Source organism: Garra rufa, unplaced genomic scaffold (assembly GCF_049309525.1).
Source record: "Garra rufa unplaced genomic scaffold, GarRuf1.0 hap1_unplaced_002, whole genome shotgun sequence".
Lineage (NCBI taxonomy): Eukaryota > Metazoa > Chordata > Actinopteri > Cypriniformes > Cyprinidae > Garra > Garra rufa.
Window position 1 is genome coordinate 10,986,177 of NW_027394277.1, and position 18,394 is coordinate 11,004,570.

General features: G+C 35.7%; 1 protein-coding gene across 1 annotated transcript; it reads right to left on the minus strand.

The window, feature by feature from the left end:
- Positions 1 to 5,523: 5,523 nt before the first annotated feature.
- Positions 5,524 to 17,133, minus strand: LOC141305354 (netrin receptor UNC5B-b-like). The gene is made up of 10 exons (XM_073832465.1): positions 17,019 to 17,133; positions 16,678 to 16,872; positions 16,027 to 16,389; positions 14,639 to 14,726; positions 13,699 to 13,867; positions 13,285 to 13,524; positions 13,046 to 13,195; positions 10,018 to 10,182; positions 9,726 to 9,904; positions 5,524 to 7,764 (listed from the first exon to the last, which is right to left on the minus strand). The coding sequence occupies exons 1-10, from the start codon at positions 17,131 to 17,133 to the stop codon at positions 7,599 to 7,601; spliced, it is 1,830 nt and encodes a 609-aa protein (XP_073688566.1). The 3' UTR covers positions 5,524 to 7,598.
- Positions 17,134 to 18,394: the final 1,261 nt, after the last annotated feature.

Here is an 18,394-nt window from a genome sequence, read left to right on the forward strand (position 1 = left end):
CTCACCTAATAGATTAACTTCATCATCAAGAGCAGAAACATTGACCATCAGAGAAGGAAGTGTCAGTCGGAGAGATGAGAAGCGCTGAATGAGAGGAGGGACCATGCCTGTAGTCTAGTTACAGGAACCTCAGGAAACTTTTTCCTTTTATATTAAACATTAAACATATGTTTTACTATTATTTTCTTTGGATGCTTAGAATTAATATATATATAACGTTACGCCTGTTTGCTTTGAGAAGCTAGAGTGAATTTAGTAAGGCAAAGTTAAGGTTTAATTTGGTGGTGGCTCTCGGGGTTGCGGATTTAGCAGAACCGAGGAAAAGCAGTGAAGATACAAAACCATAAGAACTAACGTTAAATGTAACAACAGTTCTGAAGCGAACACTTTCCATTACACTGATGTGTGTCTATATTATTTACACGCAAACATTGGAAATTATTTGAATAACAATGTACCTGAACTCAGGCTCCACCGTGTGGCGGCATATTAATTTACATCGACTCGTTTACATGTACAAGACTGACATTTATGAAAAGCGATTTAAAAATGGAAAAAAACAAACACGACGGATCACTCCTGCTAGCATTAGCTACGCAACAACAACACACGTTTTCTGTGTATCATAGTTTTGTATCATATGTTTCATTTGTGTTTTCAAATGTTTCAATAACCATAAAAGTTACACTACAATCTGTCAGGGAAAAGTTTGGCGAGCAAAAGTCGCGTTCACCCGCTTAGTAAAGGGTAGCTTTTGTTAAAGGTACACCAGTCAAATGTTTTTTAAGACGTCTCTGCTCACCAAGCCTGCATTTATTTTGATCCAAAATCATTAATATTGTGAAATATTTGCACTATTTAAAAAAAGTGTTCTATTTGAATATATTTTTAAATGTTATTTATTCCTGTGATTTGCTGTTCAAGAAAGATTTTTTTATTATTGTTATCAATATTTAGTTGAGTACAGTTGAGTGCATTTTTAGGATTCTTTGATGAATAGAAAGATCCAAAGATCAGCATTTATCTGAAATAAAAAGCTTTTGTAACATTATACACTATACCATTCAAAAGCTTGGAGACAGTATAATTTTTTATGGGGGGAAATTATAGAAATGAACACTTTTATTTAGCAAGAATGCTTTAAATTGATCAAAAGTGATGATAAAGACATACTCTGAACTAACTTCATCAATAAACCTGAAAATATTACTCAGCTGTTTTCAACTTAATAATAATAAATGTTTTTTGGAGCAGCAAATCAGAATATTAGAATGATTTCTGAAGGATCGTGTGACTGGAGTAATCATGCTAAAAATTCAGCTTTGAAATCACAAGAATAAATTGCATTTTAAAATACATTCAAATATAAATCAGTTATTTTAAATAGTAAAAATATATCTAAATTTTACTGTTTTTGTGAGCAGAACAGGCTTATTTAAAAATCTTACAGTCCAAAATCTTTTGACTGGTAGTGTACTTTACTCATAAAATGAAAATCATTCATCATAATGTTGTTCAAAACCTTTCTGGAACGACATGAGAATGAGAAAATTATCTTTCATTTTTACTTTTACATTTTCATTTATTTGCATTTATTGATTTAGCAGACACTTTTATCCAAAGCGACACACAACTGATTCCCCTGCAGAAAAAAAAAAAATGCTAAAACCAGCCTAAACTGGTTTGCTGGTCTTGGTTTGAGCTGGAAGAAGCTGGTTTTAGCTGGTCTCCCAGCCTGGCTAGGCTGGTCAGGCTGTTTTTAGCTGGTTGTTCTAGCTAGTCTGGACCAGCCTGACCAGCTGAAGTGGCCAAAACCCCTCTAAAGCCTGCTGACCAGCTGAAACCAGGCTGGATGACCAGTTAAAATCAGCTAAGGCTGGTTTAGCTGTTTTTTCCCCCCAGAAGGGCCATCAAAAATAGACAAATAAACACAAGATCGTACTCATAATACAAAGTGTCAGACATTGTTCAGATTAGTACAAGATAGAACTAGAGAGTTTTTTTATCCGGATAATTTATAAATGTTATACTGAAAACATGAATATTGTAATTATTTGAGACTTTGTTTTATACTACATGAAATTCTTCATAGAATCACACGACAACCTGTGTAGTTCCTTTAACTACCAGACGGTGGTGGTAAATGACAATATACATAATAAATTAGGCTGAAGTGTATTTTTGTCTCAAGCCAAATATTCCACGTGTATATTTGAAAAGAATCTGTTTTTGTTATAAATTTACAACGACACAATGGTCAGCTAATCCGTAAAACTAATAATATCACGTGGGAAATACAATTTTCCAAATCCATACGAGAGACGTACTTCTTTATTTAAATAACTTATTGTGCTGAACAGATTCATAATAAAGTTGGACTGAACGAATGTCTGTCTGGCAATTTATTTGGTGTATTGTTAAGTGCTGAAAAAGCCTGTGAATTGCTCTAGGGAAAGATGGAATAGATACTCCGAGCAGAAGGCAATATATGATTACATGTCTATTCAACCATTTTAACCAAATGATGAAACAGGTCTCTTGCTCAAACCAAAAAGCCCACTGCAGCTGCCGAGGGCGATATCCAGACACTAAAAACCTTTTCACTCTCTCTCAATCGCTCTTGCTTCCTCTCCAGGGCATTATGAACACTTTTATCTCCGAGATAAACGGAAGAGTGCATCCTCTCCACATCTCTGTAACAAGTCTATAAAGACTGAGGGGAAAAGGTTCTTCACCCTGTAATGCATTTAATATGTCTTTAAAAAGCTTCAACTGGCGATACCACAATCTGATTAGGCCTACTATGAGAATGAAATAGTTAGCGCTTGACTTTAACTTTGATTTTATGATTTAATGCAGAGATTATCCTGAAAAAAAAAAACCTTCTCACACTTATAATTTAAGATTCTCGCAATTGCGAATTTACATCTCGCAGTTCTGACTTTTTTTCTCAGAATTGCTTCATATAAACTTGAAATTCTGACATTTTTCTCACAATTGCTAGCTACAAAGTCGCAAATGCTAGAAAAAATCCAGAATTGCTAGATATCCCTGCTGAAAAAAACAGCATGCTGGTTAGGTATGTTTTGGTGCTGGGATGCTGGTTTTAGCTGGTTTATGCTGGTTAATGCTGGTCCTTTGCTGGTTAAACCAGCTAAAACCAGCTTCCCAGCACCAAAACATACCTAACCAGCATATGCTGGTTTTTCAGCAGGGATTATGGGACATAAACTTACAATTGCGAGAAATAAAGTCAGAATTGCAAAATATACTCGACTCGTATATTCGTAATTCTGTCTTTTTTTCTAGCAATTGCGACTTAGCTAGCAAGTGTAGCTTTTTTTTCTCTCGCAATTTCGAGTTTGTATCTCGCAATTCTGACTTTGTATCTCGCAGTTTTGACTTCTTGTGATATAAACGTACAATTGCGAGTCTTAAAGTCAGAATTGAACCGATGTTATGCGACAAAAGCGTAATCTTTTCCAATTTTTCAACAGTTGTGAGTTATTAGGTCATAATTGTGAGATATAAACTTTCTGTGAACATATCAGTCTTTTATTTTCTCCTCAGAACTGGACTTTATAATTCACAATTGCGAGTTTATATCTCACAATTCTGACTTTGAAAAAGGAATATTTCGCAAAACAGCAATGGAAATGTTTTTTTTTCCTATTTACAGGTCATATTTTATTAAATATAGCCAAAATCCCACAAAAATCTGTTGCAATGACTTATTGCGAGAGGAAAAAATTATGTTTTAGTCGCATAACATCAGTTAATGGAAACGTCGTCATTTCGTAATACTTTTTAATCGACATTTATAAAATTCCACCAAAGTTTTGCGCAAATCTGTAATGGAAACGAGCCTAGTAACTTACAATTGCGAGAAATAACATCAGAATTGCGTGATATACTCGTACATCGCAATTCTGTCTTTTTTTCTCGCAATTGCGACTTTGTAGCTAGCAATTGTTACTTTTTTCTTGCAATTGCGACTTTGTATCTCGCAATTCTGACTTTTTTCTCACAATGCAGAATATTTTCTCAGTATTTTTATACAAACTCGGAATTCTGACTTCTTTTCTCAGAATTGTGATATAAACGTACAATTGCAAGTCTTAAAGTCAGAATTGTGAGATATAAACTTGCAATTGCAAGTTATAAAGTCAGAAGGTCCATTTCCATTAAAGATTTGCACAAAACTTTGGCGATATTTTATAAATGTCGATTAAATAGAATTGCGTTTCCATTAACCGATGTTATACGACTAAAACTTAATTTTTTCCTCTCACAACAAATCATGGTAACAGATTTTTGTGGGATTTTGGCTATATTTATTCGAATGTGACCTGTAAATGCGGAAAAAAACGTTTCCATTGCTGTTTTGCAAAATATTCCTTTTTCGAATTGCCTGAAAAACCACCTCATACGAGCGTAAAAACTTTTTTGTGATATATGAGAGTTTTTGCGCAATTGACGCTTTTCCATTAGGCCTATTTTTAATTAGCAATTTCATTTTGCGCAATTTAAGGGGTAATGGAAACGCAGCTACTGTGACTTTTTCTCGCAATTGTGAGTTTGCATCTCGCAATTCTGACTTTTTTCCTCGCAATTGCGACTTTGTATCTCGCAATTCTGACTTTTTTTCTCACAATTGCAGACTTTTTCTCAGAATTGCATTATATAAAACTCTCAATTCTGACTTCATTTCTCAGAATTGTGATATCAACGTGAAATTGCGAGTTATAAAGTCAGAATCGTGAGATATAAACTCACAATTCTGAGAGCAAAAGTCAGAATAGCATCATATACACTCGCAATTCTGAGAAATAAAGTCGCAATTGCATGATATAAATTTGCAATTATGAGTTATAAAGTCAGAATTACAAGATATAAACTCGCAATTTTGAGAAATGAAGCCAAAATTGTGTAATATAAACTCGCAATTGTGAGTTAAGTCAGAACTGTAAGTTATAAACTCAAATTTTTGTAAACATATCAGTCTTTTATTTTCTCCTCAGAACTGGACTTTATAACTTGCAATTGTGAGTTTATATCTCACAATTCGAAAAAAAGTTAGAATTGCGAGATACAAACTCGCAATTGCGAGAAAAAAAGTCAGAATTGCGAGATACAAACTCGCAATTGCGAGAAAAAGTCAGAATTGCGAGATACAAAATCGCAATTGTGAGAAAAAAAAAGTTAGAATTGCATTTATATCTCGCAATTCTGACTTTATTTCTCGTAATTGTGAGTTTATATCCCAAAACTCTAAGCAATTCTGACTTTATAACCTGCAATCGCACATTTATATCTCACAGTTATGAGCAAAAAAGTCAGAATTGTGAGATAATAAGTCATAATAACCATTTTTTTATTCAGTGGTGGAAAGAGGCTTCCATACTGTACAACCATTTTCAAAAGTGACACAAAAACACACTTGTCTTGTTAAACTAGGAAATATAATTTATTGCATAAAAATTATATTTAGTTACAGTAAGAAGTCTAAACATTTATGTACAGTATTACTTTACAGCATTACATGGAAAAAAAAAAAACCTCATGACTTCTTCTGTACCTTCTTTGATATAAAATAACATCTGAAAAAAAAAGAAAAAGGTTAAGTTTCGGCCACACTTGAGAATCCATAAACAGCAACTACCATCCAGAGAGAAGCAAAGCCCATTTAGCTTTACATGTAACATGTTTAAAGGCGTTTTCATGTAACATTGACCGAGAGACGACTGAAGACATTTCAGAGCCATTTAAAAGCTTCAGAGTTCAGAATCCATCAGGGAATTTCAATGTTCTAGGCAGCCTTCGTCATATAGAATCCTCAGAACTCGTTCACTGTGAAGACGAAAAGCTTCCAAAACAAGGGATCCCTGACCCACAATTACAGTCGTTTTGTTTGCATTTATTATGGCTGAGAGGCCTAAGAGGTCCAGTTTTCCCCAGCTTAGTTACAGCAGTGATCAGAAAAGGGAAAGCAGTACGATTCCCATTCCACGTACTTCATACACGAGACATCAAGACGTCCACAGATTCACTTTTTGTTGTGCACTTGCATAGTACTTATAATAGGAAAAGGATGAACAACAGATATGATGAAGTCTGTTCATCCATATACACTGTAGCACTGACTCATACACACAAACACACACCTCAGCTTTTTTAATTCATACCTTTACAGGTATGAACAGATACTGCACTTTTTTTGTTTATTTGTTGCTAGACATTTGAATACTTGTGATGAAAAAAAAAAAAAAAAATGGACTAACATCCACTTCAACTGATTATATGACTTCTGATAATAAGCAGTACATGGCTTTCAGGCTTACTCAAGGGAAACCCATTAAAACCTGAAAGTCAAAACAGACAATAAAGAGCAAGTGGGTCATACTGCAATCAACAGAGCACTTACGCCACCTCTCAAGGCTACTATTTATAATTTAAACAGCACGACTGACTGGCATCAAACCCCGAAAAGGGCTTTCTGCCATCCGCGCAATTTTCATCCTATTTAACCAGCGCAGCATATTTGCAGTACGCATTCCCCAGAAGGATCAAAGCACGTTTAACCTCAGCGTAACATTTCGATTTCATCCCATCTCAGTTTCAATGACCAAAAAAAGCCTGCTTTTATTTGTGAAGTACATCACAAATATTTAAATGGACATTTATACTGCAACCCCGCCTAAGTTCAGTCAGAGAGACGAATGCAGCGACGCAAAACAATGCCGTTACAAACAGAAAACTGAAAACCAATAATCCACAAATAGGGATAATAACTTAAAAAAAGTCCGTTCCCTATAGGAAACTAATATTGAATATAAAAAAGGTAGAGGCTAATGAAAGTATGATCAGAGATCCAGCAAGAAGTTTGGTCCTCTGCTAACGAGAACGCACAAATTCATTCCTGTATGCTATTCCAAAAGACACACACACACACACACAGAAAATAGCACTTCAAACTAAAGTCAAAGTGAAGCTCTGAAGCATGTGATTTGTTTCAAGAAACTGAAACCATTATGAAAGCTAATTTTAGTGCAGATGATCATAGCTCCTTGTAGTTGGCCTGTTTATCCAGGTTTCCATCTCAACTGTTGTTTATTTGTGTGCGAGCACGTTTCCTGAGGAGCTTGGTGCACTGCTGTTTTACCGGACGCAGAATCTCAGTGTCTTTAAGCATCTAGCGGTCGCTAGGAAACAAAGCCAGCGGCTTGATGTGCAATGGCGTTTGATCATGTACTTTCACACTTGGTATGTGTAGCAGGGAATCAGTGTGTATCAGTATGATGCAACTATCATTTAATCATGAACCGTGCCAGCAAACACGAGCCTTCCTTTTCAAACAACATCTCTGTTTTGTGATTGCAGCTTTGTCACGTTTGCTACATTTCGATATGTATTATTCGGAGATCATCCAGAGCGTCCGACCCCAGCTCATAGGCATCGCGATCCTTGGAATATTCTGCTTGAGCACAAAGGAACTGAGGTAAAAGGCAAGTTGTAACGATGCACTGGAACGCAGTTTCCATCCGCTTGCATTAATTCTAGGTTTTTAGTGGCCTTTTTCGCACTTTTTGATTTGCCGATCAGCAATCTCCGTCCGTCGTCATGACAACCAAGACCTCACTCTTGCCCATCTCTTCAAGAGCTGTCGCCAGGGAGACCAGGTCTGCGTCACCCTGGTGACAAGCTTCCCACAGGTCTAGCAGCACACCTGTGGGGCTGGGTTTGGTTGCAAAGTAGTTGAGATACCTGAGGGAGAGACGAGATGAAATTATTCTCTTCATCTATTGTGTTGAATATATGTGACCCTGGGCCACAAAACCAGTCCATTTTTTTGAAATTGAATAAGCTTTCCATTAATCTATAGCACGATATTTGACCAAGATACAACTATTTGAAAATCTGGAATCTGAGGGTGCAAAATAATCTAAATATTGAGAAAATCACCTTTAAAGTTGTAAATGGAGTTCTTAGCAATGCATACTAATCAAAAATTAAGTTTTTATATATTTACAGTAAGAAATGTACAAAATATCTTATAATTAAATAAAATACTTATAATTCTTATGTTTTTTTGCATAAAAGAAAATTTTGTCATTTTGACCTAGACAATGTATTTTTGGCTATTGCTGACAAAGAAATGATCAGTCTATAATTTTAATGGTAGGTTTATTTGAACAGTCAGGGAATGAATAACAACAACAACAACAACAACAACAACAACAAAATCCAGAAAAACGCATTTCAAAAAAGTCATAAGTTGATTTGCATTTTAATGAGTGAAATGAGTATTTGACCCCTTTGCAAAACATGACTTAGTACTTGGTGGTAAAACCCTTGTTGGCAATCACAGAGGTCAGACGTTTCTTGCAGTTGGCCACCAGGTTTGCACACATCTCTGGAGGGATTTTGTCCCACTCCTCTTTGCAGATTCTCTCCAAGTCATTAAGGTTTCGAGGCTAATGTTTAGCAACTCAAACCTTCAGCTCCCTCCACAGATCTTCTATGGGATTAAGGTCTGGAGACTGGCTAGGTCACTCCAGGACCTTAATGTGCTTCTTCTTGAGTCACTACTTTATTGCCTTGGCCATGTGTTTTAGGTCATTGTCATGCTGGAAAACCAATCAATGACCCATTTTTAATGCCCAGGCTGAGGGAAGGAGGACCCAAGATTTGACGTTACATGGCCCATCCATCGTCTCTTTGATGTGGTGCAGTTGTTCTGTCCCCTTAGCAGAAAATCACCCCCCAAGCATGTTTCCACCTCCATGTTTGACAGTGGGGATGGTGTTCTTGGGGTCACAGGCAGCATTCCTCCTCCTCCAAACACGGCAAGTTGAGTTGATGCCAAAGAGCTCGATTTTGGTCTCATTTGACCAAAACACTTTCACCCAGTTCTCCTCTGAATCATTCAGACGTTCATTGAGCCTATACATGTGCTTTCTTGAGCAGGGGACCTTGTGGGTGTTGCAGGATTTCAGTCCTTCACGGCGTAGTGTGTTACCAATTGTTTTTCTGATGACTATGGTCCAAGCTGCCTTGAGATCATTGACAAGATCCTCCCGTGTAGTTCTGAGCTGATTCCTCATCGTTCTTATGATCACTGAAACTCCACACCGTGAGATCTTGCATGGAGCCCCAGACCGAGGGAGATTTACAGTTATTTTGTGTTTCTTCCATTTGCGAATAATCGCACAAACTATTGTCAGCTTCTCACCAAGCTGCTTGGTGATGGTCTTGCAGACAATTCCAGCCTTGTGTAGGTCTACAATCTTGTCCCTGACATCCTCGGACAGCTCTTTGGTCTTAAATGGTGGAGAGTTTGCAATCTGATTGACTGATTGCTTCTGTGGACATACAGGTAACAAGCTGAGATTAGGAGCGCTATCTTAAAGGAAGTGCTCCTAATCTCAGCTTGTTACCTGTATAAATGACACCTTGGAGCCAGAAATCTTGCTGATTGATAGGGGATCAAAAACTTATTTCACTCAATAAAATACAAATCAATTTATGTTTTTCACTGTTCAAATAAACCTACCATTAAAATTCTAGACTGATAATTTCTTTGTCAGTGGGCAAACGTACATAATCAGCAGGGGATCAAATTATTTTTTTCCCTCACTGTACACCTGTGTGACATATGACTGGTTTTGTGGTCCAGGTTCACGTATGATTTTTTTTGGTCCTTTGAAAGATGAATGCAAATTTACCTGTCGAAGTCCAGCCTGCGAGCCAGCATTCTCCAGTCACAGCCGCGTGCGCTGGGGGCATCCAAACTGGCACAAATTTTCTGGCGTATGGAGACGGGCAGTCGGAAAGCATACGGGCCCACTTGAGATGAAGGCAGACACGAACCGCCTGCTGGCAATGGTGAGTGGGGGGGCAGAGTCTGAAAAGACGAAAAGACAAACACAAAGGAAAACAAGTCAGTGGCAGTTTTTTTATGTTATTAAATCATTCTTGGCAATAAATAATGTATCTACAGCCTGCTGTTTTCTGTACCTCTTGGATGTCAGTGTTAAGTTGGAATATCTGTCCTTCCCCCTCCACCTGTCTGACACAGATCTTGCAGGTGAGCTGGGAAACCACCAGGCTTCCTCTCTCCAGACTGAAGGTGCAATGTAACGGCCGCTGACTCCCACTCCAAATGTGGTAGAACGGGATTTCCTGGGAAAAATGATACACACGATTAACAGAAAGGAACACTGGGAATTACATCTGTGGATCCTCAAATGGGTAACATTTTAATAATACTTGTATGTACATATAATTCAATACGTCTACATATTTTAAAAATATAATATACACAACTGTTTAAAAGTTTGGGGTCCTTTATTCAGATCTATAACATTATAATATAATTTAAAACATTATATTGTAACATGATTTCTGAAGAATCATGTGACACTGAATTGACCTTATGCACGAAGCGTTCTTTAGAACTTCCGCATAAAGATAAGCCAGCTCATAAACTTCCGCAGAAGCTCATTTTATGTGTGCTATATATTAGGTGGCCACACTTGAGACTCATCTACTGCCTCGTTCTTATCAGAAACTGAGAAAAATTATAATTGCAACATTATAAACAATGTTAGCGGCATGAACAATCAGTTTCATATTATTTAACAACATATAATTTAAATGCGAGTTTGGTAATCCCGTACTCTCCATATCTGCATAGTTGTATATTTAAATGCTGACAGCTAAACACTATCATAACGTGTTTAGGCTAACGTTAGTTCTCTGCAAGGACATCTTAATCGTATGCTTAATAATCACTAACTTGCCTTCATGAACACATTTTTAAAATCTTGCAATATTTTAAAGCCTTTATTATTTTCTAACTCTACAGCTGTGAAATAAAATGTACTTCAAGGACTCACTTTTCATTCATAAAAACGGCATCGGAAAAAATGACTTTTCACTGAAAACGTCTATTTTTTGGCTAAAATAATATGGAATTACCCATATAACCAATAGATGGCAGCAGAGGATTATTTATTATGCAGCTGCCTCTCCCTATATTTTTCAAGACGTCTTGCTTTTCGATTTATTATAAAATTACTAGTATAATAAATTGTAGTACTTTTACCGCCCTTAAGTATATAGTATAGCAAGTGCAGAAAATCATTGCTCACATACAAACAGCCTATAAGGGTGAATAATTTAAATACTAATATATAGTTCACTACAAATACCTTAAATATTGATGGTATAATAATTAAATAATGCACTCAATATGAATCGATAGGAATTTGAAATATTTTATAAAATTTAATTACTCTTTTATTAAGTTTTATCTGAACTGTAAAACCTATTAAATAGCCTATTTTTAACCAACACATACTTCTTACTGCTGAAGTTTTGTTACTCTGAGTTAAGTCTGAATCATTTAAGCTCTTTTTTTTTTGACATCAGCTTGTCAGATGTTTGGTCCGGTTATTACTGTCAATCATAGCAATGACTGGCGCATATTTAGCAGATTTACTCGCGCATTTTTTTAAACTGGCATTTGTCATTCTTGAAACGGTGCATGGACGTTTGGTCCTCTTAGACAAACAACACTTTTCTTCGATTGTGAATGGATTATGTAGAGAAAACGAACAAAGTACGCTCATATTACGGCACAGTACAGTTGACCGGAAATGACTTAGCTGGCTTGACTAAACAAGGAAGTAATCCGTGCATATGGTCAATTCTATGCAAGCCTGTTTCCATCACTAATTAAAAAACAAAAAAGGTAATTGCGACTTTTTATATCACAATTCTGACTTTTTTTTCACAATTGCGAGGTATAAAGTCAGAATTGTGAGATATAAACTTGCAGTTATGACATTTTTCTCAGAATTGTGATATAAATATAAATATAAACTCATATTAGCCCCCCCCCCCATTACTGGACTCGCAATTGCAAGTTTATATCTCACAACTCAGAGAAAAAAATCAGAATTGCGAGAAAAATGTCAGAACTGGGAGGAAAAAAGTAAACCTGCTAGAAATTGCTAGAAAAAAGTCAATTGTTAGATATAAACCTGCATTTGTGAGAAAAAAAGTCAGAATTGGAAGTTTATATCTTGCATTTCTGACTTTATTTCTTGCAACTGCAAGTTTATATCATGCAATTCTTAGAAAAAAGTCAGAATTGCAAGAAAATATCAATTCTTGATCTTGTCTTTCTAGCATGTACTCATCTAACAATACCTGATACATGGTATTTTCGAGCACTTCCCACTTCGATCTGACTCTTAGGATGAATCGCTTGTTGTTCTCCCCAATTGTCGCTTTGGATAAAAGCGTCAGCCAAATGAATAAATGTAAATGTAAATATAATGTAATGTAAATAAATCAGAATTGCGACATAAACTTGGAATTACAAAAAAAACCCCAGAAAAATCTGAATTGCGAAAAAAAGTCAGAATTACGAGATATAAACTCAAAATTGTGAGATATAAACTTGGAATTGCAAGAAAAAAAATCAGAATTGCGAAAAATAAAGTCAGAATTGTGAGATATAAACTCGGAATTGTGAGAAAAAAGTAAGAATTGCGAGAGAAATCAGAATTGCAAGATAAACTCGGAATTGCAAGAAAAAAGAATTGGGAAATAAAAACTCGGAATTGGGAGATACAAACTTTTGAGAAAAAAGTTAGAATTGGAAGTTTATATTGCAATTTTGACTTTATTTCTGAGAACTGAAAGTTTATATCACGCAATTCTGAAAAAAAAAAAGAAAAAGTCAACTCGCAATTAGCTTTTTTTTATTCAGTGGAGGAAAAAGGCTTCCATAGAATTCAGCTTTGTCATCACATGATTAAATTAACATTTTTAAATATATTAAAATAGAAAACACTCATTTTAAATTGATATAATATATCACAATAAAAATTTTAATACATTTTGCAGTCTTGGTATTTTAAAGATATTTTTAAAATCTTTTAAGGAAAATTGTTTTACAGATAAAGCATTTTAAATGTAAAATATTAACTGTAAATTCTACCCATATAACCAATAACAATAGAAAATCTCTCACCTGATATTTAGCCAGGAGTTTACTTCTCCAATGAGAATGAGGAATGTCATGGATTGATAGCCGCAGGTTGTGGTAACTATCCTTAAAGAGGAGGGGTTTAGGATCCTCTAGTAATACCCCACCCAGACTTCGCTCAACCTCTAATACTTCCTACAAAAAGAGGACAAGATTTTAGCTTGTTTCTAAACTAAACAATTTATTGGCATAGTAAAGCCATTGAGCCGGGCAGACAAACAGACCTTAAGGGCATGTGGGGTATCCTGTATGCAGTAAACCCTCAGGCTATAGTCCAAGGAGAGGCACGGAGCCCGGGGAGCAAAGAGGGCCAACTGCAGCCTCTTACAGGCTGGCCGAGGGGGAGCCGACTGTCCCACCAAACCATACGTCCCCAGCTGCTCCATCAGAATATGACAGCTTTGCTCCTCCACCTGTAGGTAGCATGGTGTTGTCAGACTCTCCTCTCCCACTGTTAGCACCTCCTAGTGGACAGGAAGAAAAGAGTACGTTAGAACACGCATCCTGATTTATTTCATCATCCATTAAGACTCATTTATCCACATCACTATTTATAAAATGCTCTCCATTCTGCTTCACTGATTCCCTGTCATTATCTTATGATCTAGCCTCTCTCATTTTTGACACATCATCCTCACCTCCCAGGCGCCTTGATGGTTCTGCATTTTAAGGGTGAGGGTCCAGTCTGGGGGCTCTAGCTGGGCGCAGTGAGGTAAAGTGAGGACTACAGGTCTGCTTAGCAGCATGCCAGAGGGTCCACAGCTCACCACCGGACTTAATACCGTTTGACTACCATCTGACGGCAACCTGACACAAAACACAGAGCAAGAGAGGTTAGCAGCTCTAATTCACAATGACGTTCATGCCCCTAGCCAAATTCAATACAAATTAAAGAGCACAACATCAAGAACACAACAGTTTGAACTCTCTTCATCTTTAGAACTCAAATTAGGATATTTCTGATGAAATCCGAGAGCTTTCTGACCCTGCATAGACAGCAATGCAGCAACTGACACGTTCAGGGCCCAGAAAGTTTGGAATTATATAAGGATGAGTGATTAATGACAAAAAAATTTTTTTTGGGTGAACTGCCTCAAGGAAGCTCAAGGAAAAGGACTAGGATGTGTTCAACCAGAGCTATGGCTCTGACAGTAATTATTAGTGTTTTGAGAGCATTTATGGCAGCTACAAATAGTGAGAAACACAAAGCTTGCATTCTGCAAGCTATGAAGGCGCAGTGATATTTATATATTTCATATTTGACAATAAAAACAAACACTGTAAAAAAAGAGAGAGTCTCAGCAAAAAAAGTCAGAGCTCAGACAACCATTCAGTGTTTTTAAGACACATTTGTTTGTTTTTGTTTTTCCACTGTGTCATGTTATTTTCTTCCTAGCGCTGCCATTAGGGTCACAGCGTTTGTGCAGTCAATATTGCTCTGCAGGGGCTGTTGAGATGTCTTGAACTGGACTATTTGCAAGTACACAAAGTGACAGATAAATGCAAGCGCTATATGTTGGCAAATGACAGTGTGATGGGGGCAGGGCACTGAGAAACAGTTTTAAGTGGCTGACTTACGTCGTTTTCTCCCATTTGTTAATAATGAGATACATCTCGTAGAACTTGCCCTGAGGAATCGTCCCTGGTGGAACCAGCAGGCTCACCCCTGGCAGGGGAAAAGGAGATTAAACAGAGGGAGGATTAAAAAAACAATGTTTTTAATTTAATAGCTTGAGTATATCATTACAGTATTTTTGCACTGTAATGTGAGCTAACAGGATTTTGAGAGCAGCAAATTTTTAAAACAGCAAATCCATGTGTGTGTATACACAGTTGCAATCAAACATTTACATACACCTTGTGGAATCTGCAAAATGTAAATTATTTTACGAAAATAAGAGGGATCATACAAAATTCATGTTTTTTTTAATGTAGTACTGACCTGAATAAGATATTTCAGATGTTTATATATAGTCAACAAGAGAAAATAATAGTTGAATTTATAAAAAGTAACCCAGTTGAAAAGTTTACATACACTTGATTCTTAATATTGTGTTGTTACCTGAATGATCCACAGCTGTGTTTTTTTGTTTAGTGATAATTGTTCATGAGTCCTTTTTTTTGTCCTGCTGTTCTTCAGAAAAATCACACAAATTATTTGTTTTTTAAACATTTTTGTGTATTTGAACCCTTTCCAACAATGACTGTATGATTTTATAATCCGTTTTTTCACATTGATGCTTCAGAAAGAAAACCAATGCATTAAGAGCCAGGGTGTAAACTTTTGAACAGAACGGAGATGTGTACATCTTTCTTATTTTGCTTAAATATCTTCTTTTTTTTTCATTTAGTACTGCCCTTCAGAAGCTATAGAAGACACTTACATGTTTCCCAGAAGACAAAATAAGTTAATTGACCCTGATCTTCAAATTCAAAAAGTTTTCACCCCCGGCTCTTACCGCCTTGTTTTTTCTTCTGGAGCATCTGTGATCGTTTGAACCTTCTGTAATAGCTGCACATGAGTCGCTCAGTTGTCCTCAATGTGAAAAGATGGATCTTAAAATCATACAGTCATTGTTGGAAAGAGTTCAAATACACAAAAATGCTGAAAAACCAAAGAATTTGTGGGACCTGTAGAATTTTTCTGAAGAACAGCGGGCGGTTTAACTGTTCAGGACAAATAAGGAACTCATTAACAACTATTCCTAAAAAAACAGCTGTGGATCATTCAGGTAACAACACAGTTTTATGATTCAAGTGTATGAAAACTTGAATCTTTTATCTAAAATTACTATCTTTTATGTGAACAACATCTTTTATGTGAAATATGTTATTCAGGTCAGTACTGAATAAAAAAAATAGTATGATCCCGCTTATTTTGGTAAAATAATTAACATTTTGCAGATTCTGCAAGGTGTATGAAAACTTTTGACTTGATTTACACCAGTGTCAAATCCAGCTTCTACCTGTATTAGGGATGGTAAGACGGCCACCAAGAGAACCGAGTGTGGCGCTGGCACTGTGACTGGGCTCCCTAGGCAATGTATGCCCATGGTGGTCTTTAGGTCCAGAGCCCACGGTCTTCAGGCTCATGATCTCCCCGTCAGTAGAGCCCGGGCCTGCTGGCAGCTCAAGGGAGGACATGGTAGAGGAGTTGTACACCTTTATCTTCAGGCTAGGAAGTGGGTCCAACAGGGGAGATGTAGTCATAGGGATCTTATGCTGGGAGTCCAGGGTGGCCTGCTGCAGTGAGAAAAGCGGCCCGCGGAAGGTTCCAGCACTGGCTGTGAGGTCAGGAGGGGCTGTCGGATTCAGTAGGTGTGGATTATCTAACAAAGTAGAGAAGCGAAAAGAGAGAAAGAAATGTTTCAGGCTAGCTGCAAAGTTACGAGAGGATTTGCCTAAGAAATGAGAGTATTAAAGTGAAGAGGATTTAAAAAGGGAGCCATATAAACAAGTTATAGCAGATTAAATAGTTTGGGGAGAGCAGGTGACAGCAAGAGAAAGGATTAAAACTTAACATACATCGAGTTTATATTAGGTTTGAAGGTGTGAGAGATGGAGTGAGAATGAAAAACGGAAAAGAAAAAAAAAAGGTGAGGAAACAGATGTCTCACCCTGTCGTGGAGGTTTGTAGTTGCCAGGGTGGAAGGCAGCGGTAAGGGCTGAGGATGAATCTGTGATTTCACCATGAAGATGACGGCAGCTCCGACGATAGACCAGGATGCCCACACACAGCACGAGGATCACACACAGCAGCAAAGCCCCCACCAGTCCCGCGTACACCGCTAAACCAGCTCCGGAACCCAGAGCTGTGACACATACAGGTACAGATTTATTCATATGCAAACCTGTTACAGATGTAAATTAATACATTATGCACTACAGAAGTGTGATCAAAGGAAATATGCATAGGTTGGAAGGAGTAGAAAGGTTAGTGCCCAGACTTTTAACTAACAAGATAAAGCCAAGGATTGCAGCTTGTTCTGGTCAAGAGTCACCCACTTAGACACCAAAATGGCTGTTCGAATGACATAAAATGACCATTCACAGATTATTTTGTCTATATGCATTACTTCAACTGATTTCTAAGAAGTTATGTGGCGCAGGTCAATCCGGTTGTAACCGATGTTTATTTAAATAAATAAATAATTAAATAATTAAATAAAATGTAAGTAACACATAATCATAAATAAATATATAAATAAATACATAAAAAGTATTTCATGACTTGTAGATAATTTTAAAATGGACTGTTTATTAAATAAATAAATAAATAAATAAACTATGTAAGTGACCTATAATCATAATAAATAAATAACCAGTGACTGCAGACACTCTTTGCTCTTAATGATATTTAAAAAATAATAAAAATTATTTTAATAACAATTAATTCACAATAATAATAATAATAATAAATAATTATAAAATTACATATACGTTTTATAATTATAAAATAATAATTAAATACAAATTCCCAAAGTTACAAAAAGTGTCAAGACAGTAAATGATTAAAAAAATCAACTATTTATTTAAATAAACAAACAAATTAACACATAAATAAATAAATAAATAAATAAATATTCATGCCTGTAGACTGTTTATTAAATAAAGTTACCAATAATCATAATAAATACATAGTATCTGCCTGTAGGTAATTTTAAACTGGACTGTTTAATAAATAAATAAATAAATAAATAAAATCTCATGCCTGTGGAAAATAAATAATATAAATAAAGTATGTAAGTAACCAATAATCAAAATTAATTATTATTATCTTTATTTAATTATTTAATAAATAAATAAATAAATAAAGTACATAAGTAACCAATAAAAAAAAGGTATCTCATGCCTGTAGATAATTTTAAAATAGATTGTTAAATAAAAAAAATAAATAAACAAAATACATAACAAATAATTATAAATAAATAAATAAACAAGTATATCATGCCTGTAGATAATTTAAAAACAGACTCTTTATGAAACAGACAAACAAACAAATAAATAAACTAAGTAAGTAACCAATAGTCATAATAAATAAATAAATAATGTAATACATAAATAAATAGTATCTCATGCCTTTGGATAATTTTAAAAAGGATTGTTAAATACATAAATTAAATGTAACAATTTTTTTTAAATAAATGAAAAGTATCTCATGATTGTAGATAAATTAAAAATAGACTGTTTATTAACCCCCCCCCCCAAAAAAAAACCCCTAAGTAACCAATAATCATAATAAATAAATAAATTCTTACATAAATAAATAAATTCAAAAAAGTTACTGTAAAAAGTTACTCATGCTTTGTATTTCATAGCATCAGGCAATCAGAT

What these genes read in the sequence shown, in the direction of transcription:
- LOC141305354 (XM_073832465.1), bottom strand. Translation starts at nt 17,133, where the DNA reads ATGCATATAGACAAAATAATCTGTGAATGGTCATTTTATGTCATTCGA. An exon ending in ATACCCCACATGCCCTTAAG is followed by an intron (nt 13,196 to 13,284) that starts GTCTGTTTGTCT and finishes CTCTTTTTGTAG; the next exon opens with GAAGTATTAGAGGTTGAGCG. An exon ending in TTAACACTGACATCCAAGAG is followed by an intron (nt 9,905 to 10,017) that starts GTACAGAAAACA and finishes TCGTCTTTTCAG; the next exon opens with ACTCTGCCCCCCCACTCACC.